The sequence below is a fragment of the Galeopterus variegatus genome, unplaced genomic scaffold (assembly GCF_000696425.1).
Source record: "Galeopterus variegatus unplaced genomic scaffold, G_variegatus-3.0.2 Scaffold2133, whole genome shotgun sequence".
In the NCBI taxonomy this organism is placed as follows: Eukaryota; Metazoa; Chordata; class Mammalia; order Dermoptera; family Cynocephalidae; genus Galeopterus; species Galeopterus variegatus.
The window spans coordinates 20,801-37,916 of record NW_007728244.1 but is presented as its reverse complement, the minus strand read 5'-3'; the positions used below and the strand labels follow the sequence as shown (position 1 = coordinate 37,916).

The following is a 17,116-nucleotide window of genomic DNA, read 5'->3' as shown; positions in this document are numbered from 1 at the left end:
CTCTCTCAGTCTGGCAGCTCCAGTGGTGGAGAAAAGAAAAGAGAGAATGTCCTTTTTCCTGGTTAACCCAACCCAAGTCCCAGACCAGAGTTTTATTGGCCAGGTCTGGCTCATATGCCTGCCCTTGTGCCAAATCTTCAACTCTCATTGGCTGTATCTGGATCATGTGCCTACCCTAAACCAATCCCTGGTTTATAGTTGGCTGAACTTAAGACACATTTTCTTTCTTGAAAAAAAATCAAAACTGTTACCCCATGAAAGGGGTGGGTGCTGGTCAGGCAACTCCATGGATGTTTCCCTTGTGACATGGTTTCTTGTGGGCCTCCAGTTTAGTGGCCGCCTTTTTCCTCAAAGGATGTCCAGAGGGCTGGAGCCCTGTCCCAGCCTCATTTCAGCAAGGGAAATGTGCAAGGCTGTGACCCTACCCCGTGCACCTGTCCATCAGAGCAGAGCCTGCTTCCAATTGGTTCATCTCCTGTGGGCTATTCTGTCAGAAGGTGGTCCTTTGGCTCAATGACCAGATAGAGGAGATGGCATCAAAATCACTATTAAATTGATGTTTCTTGGGAAGACAGGGTTTGTCAATACTTTAGGAAACAGAACATTACCCTCATCAGATCTTGGGACCATTTCAAAATTGTCTAGAGTTTAATCACAAATATACATTTTTTGGCAGCTGGCCCCTATGGGGATCCGAGCCCTTGACCTTGGTGTTACAATACCGTGCTCTAAACAACTGAGCTGACCAGCCTGCCCTAGCCACATGTTTTGAACTCTCATTAACAATTTTAAAATATCATCTACATACTAAAGCAATAATAGTTTAGGTACATTATGTTAAGTTTAAAAAACATCAAAATTAATTTAGCTTATCTTTTTTTACTTTTAAAAATGGCTGCTAGAAAATTTTATATTAAACACGTGGCTCCCGTTAGATGTCTATTGTGGTTAGCCCCCATTGCCCCACATCTGTTCCTTTCCTGTAGGGGCCTTGGAGAAGTAGAAACTTCTTGGGGTGGCACTGAGGGGTGGGACTAGGACCAGGGGAGCAAGCTGTGGTGGGATCCAGGAGACCTGCCTCCGAGCGCGGCTGCTCTTATGCAGGTGGGACTCTGAGGTGCCACAGCTTCTCTTCTGAGGCGGAGAGGAGGCAGGAGCATGAGGTTCATCCAGGTAGACGCGCGCGCACACACACACACACACACAGCTTCCTGTAAAGTTCCTGATCGTTCTGTTCTGTGTCTGTATCTAGAGGCTTCTCTTCTTTACCCTCCCTGAGACTTCTGGTCTCCCAAGACCCTCTTGATCTGGACGGTATGGAGGCCCCAGTGTGGGAGGGTCGTGGATCCATGAAAAGAGAAGGCTGGCAACTCGTTCCTCCTCCCACCCCCAGATTTCCTCATCTGCCTCAACACCTTCCTGTGGGCGGGGATGCGTATGACCAAACTGGCAAGCTGGAAGAAATCCACATGAACCAGCAGCTCAGGATGGAGGTGAAGGCCTCCAAGGACAAGAAATGGCAAAGCCCCACCAAAAATGAAGGTTAGGAACCGTGGGGTGGGAAGGGCAGGGCCAAGAAGAGGTTGGGATGGGAGAGGACGCTGCTGGAGGTGGGGGCCGGGGGGCTCCCTCCCCTCCAAGATTTCATGTGTGGGGGGGGACCCAAGCCTCATACAGAGCTGCTCCGCTTCACCAAGAAGCAGGTCACGGTTCCTCACTCCTTATCACTCACCCCCAGAAATTTGTTGTGTGCAAGAGTTGGGTGCGCCAAGCTCTCTGAGTCCCCCCATCCCCAGAGCTCTGGGTGGGTCTCCACAACCCCTGCCACTGCTCACACACAGGTGCGTGTGACCCTGACTATGAGAATATCACCTTGACCTTCAGAAACCGGGACCAGCCAAAGGGTGGTCACCCACCACCCACGAGTCAAGGTGAGCAGACTTATCGTGCCACCTTGGAAGGAGCACATGGAGGTTGGGGTCAATGGTGTGGAGTGTGGTGGCTTCTAGGACTGTGGTGGGGATGACGGTGGGGGTAGCTTTGTAGGTGGTGACAGTGATGGGGTATCAGAAATGCTGGTGATGGTGCTGCTGATTGTGTTGGTGAAGGTTTGGGTGAGGGTGTTGGTGAGAGTGAATGTAAGTGACAAGGTGGTTGATCAGGAATGAAGAGGTGGCCGAGATGCTGAGGGGGCTGATAAAATCTTTTGATGGTGACACTGTTGGCAACAGTGGGCATCGATGTTGGTGAGCATTGTTGACAGTGTTGACAAGGGAGTCGTGATGGTGACAGTATTAGGGACAATCACTGATGGTGCTGGTGAGGGTGAATGTTCGTGGGTTGTTGATGGTGGCAGTGTCATTATGGTCACAGCTTCTGATGGTATTGGGAAGAGCGAGTTGTCCATGGTGTTGTGTTAGGGCCTGGAGGTCACCCCGCCTGCCTCTCTCCTCCAGTCCCAGCCCAGCCCAGGCCACCCCCGGACGCTGCCCTGGTGCCCCCCTGGTTGCACAGAGCCATCATGAGCCTGTACATCCTCCTCGCCCTGTGCTTTCTGTTCTGCATCATCCTCTCGGCCTTGGTCCTGGTGAAGAGTGAGTGTTTGTTCTCGGGGGAGGAGCTGGGGAGCCCCGAGTTTCCACCCTGTTCCCCCGGCCATCCTGTTTCTCTTCCTTTCCCCCAACCATGCTCCCAGGCGGGCAGAACTGGGGGGCTTCAAGGGTTTTCCTGCCCCCTCCTGAACAGATTCCCAGATGTCCAGGGAGCTGCGGGGCTTGAAAAGGGAGTTTTGGAATGGTGAGTGAGGGTCTGGGGGAGACCCGCAGGGTCGTGGCAGGGGTCGGGAGAGGGGTGACCACACAGACACTTCTATTCCATGCCCTCAGTCTCAAACTCGGTGATCGAGTGCCAAGAGGAGCAGAGGAAGGGCTGGAACTCCATCCAGGAGAAAATCAATGCGGTCGGCCAGAACGTCCAAACTGGGCACGACACACTGAAGACGCTGCCAGGAGGTGCCCTGGCAGACCTGCCCTGTGGCCAGAGAATTTATCTCGATGCTCAGCATCGGACTGGGTGCTGGGGATTCGGGGGAGGAGACAGCCGGGGTCCTGCTCTCCCAAAGCTCAAGGTTTGGAGGGACGATGGATGTCACTTAGGAAGTATTTATTTATTTATTAGCACCTGGCCGTTCTGGGGATTTGAACTTTTGGCCTCGGTATTATAAAACCACGCTGTAACCAACTCAGATAACTCAGGAGGTATTTAAATGCTGCTAGGAACCCCAAATACAGGGCTGTGCTGCACGTGGGGCTGGAGGTCCAGCAGGGTTTGGGGGTTTCCAAGGAAAGTGGGGCTTTGTCTGAGGCACCGCCCCCAGCTTCATCTGTCTCCTGTCTCCCACTAGAAATAACCCAAATCAGTAAACACATACAGAACATCTTGGAGGTGCTGGAGGTGCTGGAGAAAAAGACAAATCCATGTAAGCTGGGGCCCAGGGAGGTGGGTAAAGGTACAGCTTTGGATTTGGCCCCAGCCTCTCTCCCCGGCAGGGCGGTGGTGTCTGACCTTGGGTCTCTTTCCCTCTCCCAGAACCCACGGCTTAATAAATGAGAGGACACCATAGCCACAGCTGCGACTCGGTGCATTTGCTAGGGAAGACAGAAGATGGAGCCCCCCGCCACCAGCCTACTGTGAACCCACCCCTCATCTCACATCTAGAAAATCGTGTGCATGGTGCATGACTGCTGCGGAGTTGCTTGTGTGTGTGTGTGTGTGTGTGTGTGTGTGTGCGCGCGCGCGTGTGTGAGTGTTTAGTAGAGGATGTGAGTTTCAATGTGTCCCATAGGAAGGTATTATGGGTGAATGAGTGTTGGAGTCATAGTGAATGTGATGTGCATGCCTGTGTCACGCAACATATGTGACCACAGCCATGTCACAGTGGGCGACTTGGTCAGTGAGGCCCCAAAAAGTGTCGCTGTGAGTGTGGGTGTTGGTGACACGTGTTGCATGTCTGTCACTGTAAACACGCGTCAGTGTACTGTGGTATGTCGTGTGTATAACATATGGCCGAGGGGGGCGGTGCACATCAGGGGAATGTACCACTGTATATGTGCCCTGTCACCACCTGGGAGCAGCCGTGAGTCCTGAGTGTGCCTGGTTATGTCACCCTGTGTGTTCAGAGCACGTGCACGTGTGTGTCCATTTATTTCTGCATTCACATTTTGTGATTCGTGAAGATAAAAGTCAAGGGAAAACAAAATGGCTTTCAGAGCTGTTATTGGGGTGACTGAGGGTCTTGGTGGGGGGTGTCTGTAAGTGCCTGAACTTGAGGATGGGTCAAGTCACACGATGAGCATGTAAGTGCCACGCCGGGAACCCTGTGTCCTCGTGCCTGAGTGTCCCCATGCCTCTGAGTGTGTGCCCGCGAGCACACGTGTCCCCGAGTAGACGTGGCCTGAGGTATATAATGTCTACCTAAGTGTACCTGGGCCGACGGATATATACGAGCCCCTGAGCAGGTGCCCACAGGTGTAACTGTGCCTGCGAGTGTATCTGTGCCCTGACTATGTGTCCATCCGTGGACATGCCGGCTCATGGATGTACGTGCCCCTAAGAGAATGTGTGCCTAAAACAAGAGAGTATGTGCCCAAGGGCATACGTGAGCCCCTGAGACAAGAGACGTGTGTCCCTGAGCAGGTGATCAGGTGAACACACGTGCTACTGTCCCCCTGAGCCTGGGCCAACCAAGGCCAGCGAGGGCCCCGCCCTCGGAGAGCCCTGACCTCGGCCGCGCCCCGCTGCTCCGGCCCCGCGGACACGGACGCCTCCTGGCGGCCGCTTCTGGCCACCACCGCGCGCGCCCCACCCACACGCCCGCCCTCCGCGCGCCTGCGCACGAAGCGCCTTTTACGGCGCCGTAAAGCAGCTCTGCCGAGCAGACGGTTCCCGGTGAGACCCTCCCCGCCCGCGATCCCCGGCCCGCCCACGTCGATCCACCCCAGAGGTCCGGGGCGGGGGGCTCCTCCCCGGTCCCTTCGGCGGCTCAGCTCACCCACCCCCGTCGCAGCCCGGTGGAGGGGTCTCAGCAGCCCCCCTCACCTCGCGCGCTCTAGGCCCTCCGCACCGAGGCGGCTGACGCTGGGGTGGGGCGTCTCGGAGCCCCTGGGACCCCCTTCCCCCGCTGGTCGTCGGGTCCTTCCCCCCACCCCGCAGACCTCGTGAGGGTGGTCTCGGCACCCCCAGCCCCTCTGGCCCGGTCCGGTTCTGGCCCGGTTCTTAGCCCCCCCCGACCCTACCCTTGGCGGCGGCTTCACCCTAAGAGAGAGAGGGTCTCGGCGCCCCCTCGGGGACCCACAGCCCCCGTCCGCATCTCCCTCTTCCCCACCGACAGGGATGGGAGGGTCACAGCGTCCCCTCCTGGCTCCCCCAACCGCCGAGTGTGCTGCCCGCCCCCTCCGTGTGGTTTCTGGAGAGCATGGGGGTGGGGGCTCCCAGCGCCTTCTCTGGGCCCCTCCTTCCAGCCTTCGGAGCCCAGGCCCACCCACGTCGCACAGGAGCCGGGCTTCCTGCGTGACAAATCGGAGCTGCCCGACGCCGTGGGTTGAGGGGCTTCCTGCACCTCCTCCTGGCTTGTCCCACGGATCTCACCTGTTCCCCAAGCCCCCAGCCCTCCTGGCCTTTGGTCTTGACACACCCCTGCTACTTGCCTTTACTCTGGCTTTCCGCTGGGGGTGGGGCAGGAAAGTTCCGGAGGGTAATCAGGGCTGGAGCGCATGGCAGAGGAGGGGTGCTTGCCCTTGTCCCCTCGAAGTCCCTCATCTTTGTCCCCTCCCTGGCCTAAGCCTGACGCCCCAACCCTCCCATGCACTATTTTTCTAGTGTACCTGGGCCACAGGTGTTAGAGTGGACATGAAGGCGCTTTTCACCAGTTGGGAATATCCTGGGGCGCAAAGGGTTGGGGTGATTTCCAGCGCCCCCTTCTGGCCCCCTCTTGTCTCTCCTCCCACCTTCCCCCTCGCAAGTCCTCTGCCCGCCTGGGGTATAAGACTACTCGGCCCCTATTTGTCTTTTGCGGGCTAAGCGTAATGGAGGCAATAAGCGTCTTTTACGCGCAGCTTGGGCGCCCCCGTCCTTCCTTCCAGCTCTTCCCATGTGGAAGCACACAATGGGGTGGGGGTCCCACAGCCCCTCCGGGTTTTCCCTCTGGCACTCCGCGCCACGTCCCCTCGCGATCGCCCCCAGCACGGTTGCCTCCTCTTGTCCCCGCAGGGCGGCGGCGGCGGCATGGAGGCGCGCTTCACGCGCGGGAAGTCGGCGCTGCTGGAGCGCGCGCTGGTGCGGCCGCGCACGGAGGTGAGCCTGAGCGCCTTTGCCCTGCTCTTCTCCGAGCTGGTACAGCACTGCCAGAGCCGCGTCTTCTCGGTGGCCGAGCTGCAGGCGCGCCTGGCCGCGCTGGGCCGCCAGGTGGGCGCGCGCGTGCTGGATGCGCTGGTGGCGCGAGAAAAGGGGGCTCGGCGCGAGACAAAGGTGCTGGGCGCGCTGCTCTTCGTCAAGGGCGCGGTGTGGAAGGCGCTCTTCGGTAAGGAGGCCGACAAGCTGGAGCAGGCCAACGACGACGCGCGCACCTTCTATATCATTGAGCGTGAGCCACTCATCAACACCTACATCTCTGTGCCCAAGGAGAACAGCACCCTCAACTGCGCCAGCTTCACAGCGGGCATCGTGGAGGCTGTGCTCACGCACAGCGGCTTCCCTGCCAAGGTCACGGCACACTGGCACAAGGGCACCACGCTCATGATCAAATTCGAGGAGGCCGTCATTGCCCGAGATCGGGCCCTGGAGGGCCGCTGACCCCACGGGGCATAAAGGATGCAGAGTACCCACTTCCCAAGTGTGTCTTGTGTCTTGTGTGGGGACCTCAGACATCCACTCAACACCTTGACCCAGCGCCCTGCCTCAGGCTGGGGAGGGAGGCCAAAGCCCAAGCATGTTTATAATATAACAGAGAGGGGGTGGGGGGGCACTTAGACTTTCAGACGGGGCTGGGGGTTTAGGTAAGGCCAGAGGTGCTGGGTTAGATAAACCAGACAGAAGGAGCTGGTGGGGAATGCTGGTACTTTCTGGAATCCCAATTGGAGGCCGTCTGCCGGGTGGGAGAGTGCCCGAGTGGAGCAATCAGGCTAGGTTAGTCTCTTTTAGACCAGGTGTTGGCAGGCTGTGTTTCAAGGACCAGATAGTAAATAGTTTATGCCATGCGGTCTCGTGAGACTGCAGTATAATTCCCTGTTATCTACCAGGTTTATGTTCCAAAGCCTCCAGTGACTGCCTGGGCCCTAAATAGATTATGTTTTTTCATCCCATACCAAGCCAGCTACTAAGGGGCAGGTAGTATATACAGCTGGACAGGCTAGACAAAGGGATGGTTCACATCCTGAGCAGGATGGGGTGAGATTTCTTTTTTTTTTTTTTTTTTTCCTTTTTGTATTTTTTCGTGACCGGCAATGGATCGCAACCCTCAGTGTCGCGCCCGTACCGGACCGGGACCGGCAACGGGATCACAACCCTCGGTGTTGCTCCTGCACCTCGCTCAACCAGTGAGCGGCCGGTCTGTATGTGGGATCCGAACCCTCGGCGGGAGCACTGCCATGCTTCCCAAGCGGCGCACTGTAGCAGTGCGCCACCGGGCCGGCCCAGGATGGGGTGAGATTTCATCACGCTACCGAGAACAGCCTGCAGTTCAAAACTTATGAATTGTTTACTTCTGGAATTTTCCATTTAATATTTTTAGGTTGCAGTTGACCACAAGTAACTGAAATGGTGGAAAGTGAGGATCGCAACCCTCAGTGTTGCGCCCGTACCGGACCGGGACCGGCAACGGGATCACAACCCTCGGTGTTGCTCCTGCACCTCGCTCAACCAGTGAGCGGCCGGTCTGTATGTGGGATCCGAACCCTCGGCGGGAGCACTGCCATGCTTCCCAAGCGGCGCACTGTAGCAGTGCGCCACCGGGCCGGCCCAGGATGGGGTGAGATTTCATCACGCTACCGAGAACAGCCTGCAGTTCAAAACTTATGAATTGTTTACTTCTGGAATTTTCCATTTAATATTTTTAGGTTGCAGTTGACCACAAGTAACTGAAATGGTGGAAAGTGAAACTGGATAAGGTGGGTGGGGGATTACTGTAATGTACTTTGCTGATGTAGTGGGAAAGTAGCCACAGAATATGTAAAGAAGTGGGTGTGGCTGTGTGCCTATAAAACAGGCCCGGGGTGGCCGTTTGTCCCCCTGCTTTAGACCTTTGCTACTCAAAGTGTGGTCTGCGGACCGGCAGCGTCAGTGTAATCTCAGGCCCATCCAGCCCTGCTGAGTCAGAGTCTACATTTTAGCAAGATCCCCAGGGGACTCCTGTGTACTTTAGTTTGAGAAGCCGTGCTTTAGGATACCAGAATCCCCTAGAAGCCCTACCCCCACCCCCGTTTCGGATTCTGCAGGTTTGGGGTGTGCCCAAGAATTTGTATCTCAGCAAGTTCAGGGGAGCTGCTGATGGTCCAGGGACCACACTTTGAGAAGTAGCGCCCTAGAGACCTGCCTCTCAAAGCAGAAGAATCCAAAATGATCTGGACGCTCAAAACAATTTAAAGTTAATTTTAGAATACACCATTGATATGCAAACACATTTTCCTTGTTAAGTTGATATATTACACATCAGGCAACTTTCCTTTCCCTTTTTCTGAACACCCTCGGTCCCTGATCGCTCCTCCTCCCCAAGAAAAGCCCTTCCAAATTTCTTAGGGGAAACTTGATCAAATCTTCCCCACTTCCTTTCCCCCGCCCCAAAACCAGAACAAATCTGTTCTGAAAAGGAACCTCAGGGACTTCTGGCTGGGTCCCCCTCACTGCTTATGAGAAGAGTTTAAGGGTGGGGTGGGTGTAACTTTCCAATTTGCTGTTTAGAATGCTCCTTCTGGCTTCGTCAGGGAGGGCAGCACGCAGCAGGGAGACCGAGGGCGTGGGGCTTGGTAGGAGGCAGTTCGGGTGTCCCAGCAAGAAGCTATGGGCTGTGGCTGGGCTCAGCACATGGGGAAGAAGGTAGCATCAGTAGGATACATAAAACTACTGAGCACCTGGCACTTGTATCCCAGGGATGATCGAATTATAGCTGTTGGCTCTGGGAGGGTTTGGGAGGGTGAGTCTGAATCTAGAATTAGGAGGCCAACAGGTGCATAGGTCTGGGGGTTCAGGTATGGAGTTTGGGAGGGAGATCCAGGGAACAGTGCAGCCAGTAGCCACAGGCCTGGAGGAGGGAGTGAGGGGACTGGGGCCCTGGGAAGGGGAGGAGGTGAGAGAGCCTGAGGGTTTGGTGCCTGGGAAGCTGGATTTAGGAGGAAACTGCCAGAGTCTGCAGCCCCAGGTCCTTTGAGCTGGAGGGAACTTCCAGAAAGGGGTAGTGAAGAGGGAGGTTGGGGTGGAGGCAACTGTACCAGTCCAGGCGAGCAAGGATGGGGCCACGCCGAGGCAGTGGCAGGAGGGGTGAGAAGAGAGCCCGCTGTGAATGGTTTGGAGGTGGCATCCCGGGAGAGAGACGAGGCGGGATGACCCCAATGCTGGCCTGAGCAACAGGTAGAAGAGTCTGATAAGAGGTGTCCTGTGATCCCAACCTGCGTCCCTCCCTCTGGTGGCCTCAGGTGCACGGGCTGAATTTGGCTCGGGGCAGGTGCTTGCCTGGCCTCCCAGACCCTAAGTGGGGTGGGTGCCTCCAGATGGGACCTGGCCTGTGGGTGACCAGGCCACCTTCCTATCGGCCTTTCCGGCCAGCCAGCACTTGTTGAGCACCTTCTGTTTACCGGGCACTGTTCTGAGCACTCCCCATGTGTCAAATCATGTCCCACCCCCGACCCCCAGCCCTATGCTGGGCGACTTGGCTCCGGGCGATCCACTGCCTTTTCCTACGGTATTCCCAGTGGTCTGTTGGACCCCAGAGTCTTCATCTCCAGGCTCCAGCCAGTACATTCTTCTTGTAATGAAGTAGGAAAAAAGGTACAAATTCCACTTCAGTTCTCCTGATTCTCGAAGGTGGTCTCAGGCACTGGCCTCTGGAATTCCTAGCTCCTGTGTGCCACACCTGGAGGCCAGACCCAGCCAGGCCTCTGAGGAGGGGGCATGTGGGGAGTGGGCACCATCACCTCATTTGGGCGGGAGGACTCGCTCCCTGAGCTGGGGCTCTCTGTCCTCTGGTGCTGTGGACATGGGAGCTGCATCTGGGGAGGGAGTGCGGGTGGGGGGATGCTCCTGATGAGGTGGGGGCATGGAGGAAGCACGTGGAGGTCCCAGAGGAGAGGCCTGTCTCCTCCTCAGCTCCCTGGAAGGCTGGACTGCCAGGCCTGGGCCCCAGTAGGGAGGGGGCTTCTAGCCTCCAGCTTGCTGGCAGGGGTTCTGGGGGTGAGAGCATGGATCCCTTAAAGGCAGGGAGGTGGTGATGGTCAGCTGGGCTGAGGAGCAAGAGACAGGCCCTCTGGGGCATTGGGAGCGGGATGGGTCAGCTCTCGCAGTTGGGGTGGGAGAAAATGTCATGGGGACTTTTTAGCCATAAGGAGGCATCCAGGCCTTGGTTGGGGATCCTCAGGCTCCCGCTATGGGCCCGGCAGTTCCCGTGTTCATGGTGCGGGAGGGACGTGGAGGGGGTGAGCAGGGGGCCCTCCCGGTGGACCTGCAGAAGCCGAGGTGGCGGGTGGTCCACATGTGGCCAGCCGCTCGCACACCCAGGCACCCAGCTCGCTGCGGCAGAAGGCGTCGTTCCACTGCCCTGAGCCCTGCATCATCACGCAGTCCTCGCCCTGGCCATGGTTGTTGGGCTCCCCTGGATGCCAGTTGCTGGAGGTCAGAGATGCCAAGGCTTCAGGTCAGAGAATGGGGTGGGGGCAGGAGCCCCATTCCCTGCAGTCCAATCTGTGCATGGGGCACCCTCCCTATTCCTTCCCTGTAGGCCAGAGAAGCCCCTCTCTGAGCCCCGACCAGGGCCCCCATCTCTGCACTCCCCGTAGCCTCACCTGTCGTCTGTACCCTAGAGACCCCACTCGCTGAGTTTAGGCCTCATGACTCCTTATCCTCTTCCCGGTGGGACTCATCCAGGGAGCTCCTCCCTTGACAATATTCCCAGCCCCTCACCTACCCCAGAGGCCCCTCTGTAAGTCTGGGCCTGGGCCCCCTCCTCACCTGTAGTCCACAGCGCTCCCATCCATCCAGATAAATTCCCCCTCTGCATCCACGTCATGAAGGCCAATCCACGAGCCCCTTCTGTTGGCATGTTTGGTCAGAAAGTCCTGGGGGGAGGCAGGACAGGGATGGAGGACTGGGGTGATTTGCCCAGGTCCTTCCGGCCACCAGCACCACCATGCCACCCCCAGCCTCTGCGGAGCCCAGGCCCACCTGCTCCTCTGGACTATGGATGCTGACCAGCCGTCCTTCTATGTCACTGCAGGCATACTGGGCATGGAGCCACCGCTTGATGCCCTCACCAAAGTAGTAGCACTTCTGTTGGAAATTGACCCACTTCTCGGGGCACGTGTTGCACAGAGAGCCTGGGGTGGAGGAGAGACTCAGCGGGGACCGTGGTTGTGGGCGTCATGGGCAGAGTGGGCAAGGTGGGTGGCAGCCTCTCTCCTGGAGTCATCCCTGGGGTCCGGGCCAAAAGAAGACCCACCCCAGAGCCTAACAGTCTTGCAGGCTGCCTCTTGGAGCTCTGACGCTGACATGTAAGACCAGCTCCATGGCAGGAGCACCTCGACCACCAGCACCATCGCCACAAATGCCTCCATGTTTAGCAGAATGTCACCTAGCAACAGCATCACATCAGCACCCCAACTACCAGCAACATCTCCACAAACACCTCACGAGTGGAAGCATCCCAACTGCCAACACCATCACCATGAATGTGTCCATGGCCAACCACACTTCAGTCACCAACCACATCACCAGCTCCACAGTCAGCAGCTTGTCAACCACAGACACCTCCATGGTTAGCATCACCTCAGCCACCAACACCACAGATGCCTCACAGCCAGCAGAATGTTAATCACTAACAACATTGCCATCAACACCTTGCCATTAGCAGCACCTCAACTATCCGCACCATGACCACAAACACGTCACGGTCAGCAGCATCTGAACTACTGACACCATGACACAAACACCTCCATGGCCAGCAGCACCTCAACTACCAACACTGTGACCACAAACACCTTCATGGCCAGCAGCACCTCAACTACCAACACCGTGACCACAAACACCTTCATGGCCAGCAGCACCTCAACTACCAACACCATGACACAAACACTCCATGACCAGCAGCACCTCAACTACCAACACCGTGACCACGAACACCTTTGTGGCCAGCAGCACCTCAACTACCAACACCATGACCACAAACACCTTCATGGCCAGCAGCACCTCAACTACCAACACCGTGACCACAAACACCTTCATGGCCAGCAGCACCTCAACTACCAACACCATCACCACAAACACTCCATGACCAGCAGCACCTCAACTACCGACACCGTGACCACGAACACCTTTGTGGCCAGCAGCACCTCAACTACCGACACCATGACACAAACACTCCATGGCCAGCAGCACCTCAACTACCAACACCATGACACAAACACTCCATGGCCAGCAGCAGCTCAACTACCAACACCGTGACCACAAACACCTCCATTGTCAACACCTTCATCAGCAATACCGTGACCACAGACACCCACCATCGCCAGCCACATATCTCCAGCACCCACACTAGGCCACACCATCTGCACCAACCCTACCAACCATTTCTGCACCACCAGCAGCAGTGGGAGACAGTGCTGTGGTCAAGTCCATCAGTATCACTGTCCCATGCGCTGTCCCCACCAACAGCTCCAATAATATCCCTCCCCCAAACCTGCTGTTTTGTCCACTTTCGGGGAAACTGAGATGATTTTCTTCTGGATGGAGGCATTGGTCAGGACAACCAATGGAGAGAGAAAAGGGGACTGTAGGGCTGGGTCCCCAAGTCCTCTACATGGGGCCAGCTTGGTCTGTTTGTCCCCTTCCCCCCATCTCAAGGAACCTGTGCCGTCATTTCCCAGGTGGCAGGTTAAACTCACTGTATCTGGATTGACTCTTCCTACAATGACGCGTAGGGAGGGTTCCATGGCTCTGGTCAGATTTTTCTAAGGGGTTTGGGGTCCACAACATTGTGAGTTGAATGTGCTTCTGGCCCGTGAAATGGTAACCAGTCCTCGCCCTCTTGGGGTGCAGCATTAGAACAGGAAGAGGACATGTTGAGCCGATAAAGAAAACTTCAGGGAAAGGTGTCCTGGCTATTTGTCACATGGTCATGCAGAGACAGCCCCACAGCTGGCTCAGACCCCAGGCCATGGCCAGATTTGGGTGACTACCTCAGGCTAGGAGTCAGGAGGCGATCTGTCAGGAGTAAGCATGATCCAGACCGCCCCCCCACCCCCCGTCCTACGCAACCACAGCAAGATTTCTTGCTGGGATTCCCATAGCCACACCACAGCCCAGGGGACTGGACTCCTTCACACCAAGCAAAGATCATTCCCCTTCTCTTACCTAATGGGGGCAACTGGGGCTTCCCAGAGGTGGAAAACCAGAAACGAAGGGTGGGGGCATTGGCTGGGGGCCACTGGGGCTGTAAAACCCCCAGTTCCTATGCAAAGTTAAAGGCACAGTAATTGAATGTCTGCTCTCTCTGCAGCCTGCTGGGGCCAACTCTGCCTCTGTCACTGCCACCCATGGAGAAGATAGTGCTGTCCCCGTTGTACCCACTGCTGCAGACGTTATCCCTCCCGCCCTTAGACCCCCTGGCTGGGTCAGACAATCTCCCATGAGGACTGTGACTGCTGGATCATCCTATCGATGACCCCTTGCTAAGCCACATCAGCCAAGGACAGCAGCAGAGAACCCAGCAATGGTCTGTTGGACCTGGAGGAGGAAAAAGTGTGGGAGCCCCCAAATCAGTGGAGGAAAACAGTTGGCATCAGGAAGGGCATTCTTACGTGCCCCCATTTGTTCTGCCCTGCCATGAACTTAGCCCCATTCACATTGTCACACAGACCCCTACCGTGTATCCGAACACACCCCACCACACACATACCTTTGTGTCCTCCAATGACACTTGTGCCACACAGGTGTATTGACACACTGCCTCACATCACACACACAAGCTGTCACATGCATTTGCCAACCCACCCCCAGGCCCATACGCAGACACACACTCACCGTTTGACACCCGTAACTCTATCCACAGCTTCGCCACCTCTTCCTGGAGTCTTTCCAGCGAGTCTGAGGCTCTGCGCCTCTCGTTCAAGCCTTGAAGGACCGGGCGGGGACCAGTGCTCAGAGAATGACTGGTGGGAGCCCCCCTGCCCCCTTCCCCCTTCCCCCGATCCCCTCCCAAGCCTCACTCTGGGACTTGAGGTTGCTCAGATACTCGTGAAGTCCGTCCAGGTTCCAGGACAGCTCAGAGTCTGACCGGCGAGGGAGGGCAGGGCTGGTTTCAGAATGATGCGTGCATGCTGGAGGGTCCCCAAGCCTGGCCTCCAGCCTCATGGTCCTCAGGGGCTCAGGAACACTCCCTCCCACCCAGTCTGGACCCCACGCCCCCATCCCAGTCTCTCACCCTGAGATTTCATTCTCTTTTGTTCAGCTCGGAGTTCCTCCACGGTCTGCAGGATCTGGGCAGCTTGTTGCAGAGGAGGGGGCTTAGTGGTACGCAAGTCCTCAGAGCCACCCCAACCCCCCCCCCCACCCCCTGGCCTCTTTGCCTGTTCAGCTTGCAGTTCCCCGGGTATCGGGATCACAGCTGGTCCAGAGCGCTGTGTGTCCAGAGGTCATCCAAGCCCCTTCTTTCCTCTCCCCTCCAGACCCCAATCAGAGGTCACTCACCCTGGGACTTCTGGGCCATCTGGTCACTCTGGTGTCTTTCTGAGTCCTTGGAAACTTGAGAGACTGGGACAGCGGGAGAGAAGGGGTTTCCTCAGGAACCATAAAGACAGATCCTTGAGCCCCACCCCAGTTCCAAGCACGGGGGCCCTCTCACATAGTCATAATAACTTTTTCTTTTTGTTTTTCATTTTTGTGAGGGAAACATACTCAGGAAGGCAAAGGCAAAAATAGAATGAACTTGTGTACCCTTTCCTCACCTGGCATTAAATATAAACGCATCGGGCATTTATCTGGGTGCTTCACAAGCCTCAGCCTGCTGCTGTCTCATAGCACTAACATCATGCCCATTTTACAGATGAAGAAACTGAGGCACAGAGCAATCGTGTAACTCCTGCTGTCTAAAGATTTTTTTTTTTTTTTTTGGCAGCTGGCTGGTATCAGGATCTGAACCTTTGACCTTGGTGTTATCAGCACTGCGCTCTGCCCAGTGAGCTAACCGGCCAGCCCTGCTGTCTCCTGGTATTAACATACTATCAGGCACTTCTCCAGGCCTCGCTGGGTTTTTCCTGTCCCCCAGGGTGGGGAGCAACATAGGCTGACCCTCAGTTCCTAGAGGGGACACTGAGGCTCAGAGAGGGGCAGTCCCACAGCGGTCAGTGGCAGAAGTGGGACAAGAACTGGATGTCCTAACACTCAACTCCACCCCACAGCTTGGCCTCTCCGTACCGTTCCGGGCAGTGGTCTCTTCCAGCTGTTTCAGATTCTGTAAAGTGTCCCAGTCTGGGGAGGGAGAGAGGGGAGGAGGGGAAAGGGAGGGCTTGTCAGGTGCCCCCACCTGCCCACACCCCACCTGCCAGCTGGGGATGGAGGTCTTGGGTGTGACCTGGGGGAGGTGCTGACAGGATGCGTGATGGGGACATGGACGGGGGTGGGGGGCTTCGGCAGGTGGGGCATGGGAAGGGTCTGGCAGGGTCAAGGTGAGAGGCAAGATGGGGAAATCGGGCTCTGAAGGGTGTGCTGGGTTCTGCAGGCTCTGAGATGAGGGTCTGGGAGGGAACACAGAGGGGCCCCGTGGCTTGGGGGGCAACATGGGGCTGGGGGTTTCCTCACGCCACAGGAGAAGCAGGGTCAGCAGCCCGGCCCACAGCACAACGGTCACCAGCCCCAGCAGGACGAGCTGTGTCCCCCTCCCACAGCACCGTTTCCTGGGGAGCTCCACAAACTCTGCCGGGTCTGCGGGGGGTGACAGGAAGCACAGGGTGAGGCGGGGCTCTGGCTCTGCGCATGTCCCCATCGCCGGAGCCCACACGGAAGCAGAGGGTCTCAGTGGACCCCCAGCTCCCTCTGCCTGCCTTCCCCACACACGACTGTCCACTCTGTGTGTGACCGTCCAGTGCTGGCCCAGCCTGACTTCCAAAAGGCTCTGTCCTCACTGTCATTCCCTTCTGACCCCCAGCCCCCACCTACACCTCTGGACGCTCGAGCGGTACCCTGATGCCCATTCCCAACACTGAGCACCTTCCCTAAATGCAGGAAGGGGGTCCCAGTTTCTCCCCAACATCTGAGCACTCTCCAGCCCCTTCCCCAGATGTCAGACCCTCACCCCATCAGGCCTCACCCCCAACACCTGGGACCCCCCAACTCTACCTCGATGCGCCGCTGCGGGTCCCCGTCCCCCTCCCCTCACCCTGGCTCTGGGGATTCATCATGCCGGATTCCACTTGTTCTGGGTTCCCCGTTCCTCTTGGCTTCTGATTCTATCGGGCTCCCAGCTGCCGTTTTTTGTCAGGAGGGCGTTGAGTCAGAGAAGGGAGGGGACCTCAGCTACCCTCTCCTGCCTGGCCCTGTGCCAGGAAGGCGAATTGGGACCCACCTCCCCCGACCCTGGGGCCTTTCTTAGAAATTCACCCTCCTTTCCAGAGGGGGACCGGGGAGCCCGGTCCTTTCCTTGGTGGAAAACAGGAGGTCAGGGTCCTCAATTTTGTGGGTGTCAGCACCAGAGAAACCTCCCACCTGCATATTGACTTTCCTCCATGGTGGCTGCTTGGACTCTCCTGGCGACGGGGCCCTCACTACCTGTCAAGGTGGTCCACTCAACGGGCACATCACAGCCCTGGCTGGGATCTGTGGTATAACGAGGGTTAGGGTTAGGCACCAGGCTCTAGTTACTGGC

The 17,116-nt window shown here is 57.0% G+C and overlaps 3 protein-coding genes across 4 annotated transcripts; 2 read left to right on the top strand and 1 right to left on the bottom strand.

Annotated features, from left to right (window-relative positions):
- The first annotated feature begins 1,469 nt into the window (after positions 1–1,469).
- On the top strand, positions 1,470–3,155 carry MCEMP1 (mast cell-expressed membrane protein 1). Its single transcript, XM_008580610.1, has 6 exons — positions 1,470–1,542; positions 1,842–1,931; positions 2,457–2,594; positions 2,746–2,796; positions 2,886–3,072; positions 3,122–3,155. Exons 1-6 carry the CDS (start codon positions 1,470–1,472, stop codon positions 3,153–3,155), a joined length of 573 nt encoding a protein of 190 aa, XP_008578832.1.
- Positions 3,156–4,905: 1,750 nt separating this feature from the next.
- TRAPPC5 (trafficking protein particle complex 5) lies at positions 4,906–6,886 on the top strand. 2 transcript variants are annotated; one of them, XM_008580589.1, is made up of 2 exons: positions 4,906–4,947; positions 6,268–6,886. In XM_008580589.1, exon 2 carries the CDS (start codon positions 6,283–6,285, stop codon positions 6,847–6,849), a length of 567 nt encoding a protein of 188 aa, XP_008578811.1. In that variant the 5' UTR covers positions 4,906–4,947; positions 6,268–6,282; the 3' UTR covers positions 6,850–6,886. The 2 variants fall into 2 exon arrangements, with proteins under 2 accessions (XP_008578811.1, XP_008578810.1); XM_008580588.1 differs by having other exon boundaries at positions 4,918–5,002.
- Positions 6,887–10,652: 3,766 nt separating this feature from the next.
- Positions 10,653–16,649, bottom strand: FCER2 (Fc fragment of IgE, low affinity II, receptor for (CD23)). The gene is made up of 10 exons (XM_008580609.1): positions 16,631–16,649; positions 16,054–16,167; positions 15,670–15,723; positions 14,944–15,006; positions 14,678–14,740; positions 14,463–14,525; positions 14,278–14,367; positions 11,425–11,576; positions 11,212–11,318; positions 10,653–10,869 (listed from the first exon to the last, which is right to left on the bottom strand). Exons 1-10 carry the CDS (start codon positions 16,647–16,649, stop codon positions 10,653–10,655), a joined length of 942 nt encoding a protein of 313 aa, XP_008578831.1.
- Between the last annotated feature and the right edge of the window lie 467 nt (positions 16,650–17,116).

What these genes read in the sequence shown, in the direction of transcription:
- MCEMP1 (XM_008580610.1), top strand. Translation starts at nt 1,470, where the DNA reads ATGAACCAGCAGCTCAGGATGGAGGTGAAGGCCTCCAAGGACAAGAAA. An exon ending in GGCCTTGGTCCTGGTGAAGA is followed by an intron (nt 2,595 to 2,745) that starts GTGAGTGTTTGT and finishes CCTCCTGAACAG; the next exon opens with ATTCCCAGATGTCCAGGGAG. An exon ending in GAAAAGGGAGTTTTGGAATG is followed by an intron (nt 2,797 to 2,885) that starts GTGAGTGAGGGT and finishes CCATGCCCTCAG; the next exon opens with TCTCAAACTCGGTGATCGAG.
- TRAPPC5 (XM_008580589.1), top strand. Translation starts at nt 6,283, where the DNA reads ATGGAGGCGCGCTTCACGCGCGGGAAGTCGGCGCTGCTGGAGCGCGCG.
- FCER2 (XM_008580609.1), bottom strand. An exon ending in AGAGACCACTGCCCGGAACG is followed by an intron (nt 15,007 to 15,669) that starts GTACGGAGAGGC and finishes CCGCTGTCCCAG; the next exon opens with TCTCTCAAGTTTCCAAGGAC. An exon ending in GGGAGCGCTGTGGACTACAG is followed by an intron (nt 10,870 to 11,211) that starts GTGAGGAGGGGG and finishes TCTGACCTCCAG; the next exon opens with CAACTGGCATCCAGGGGAGC.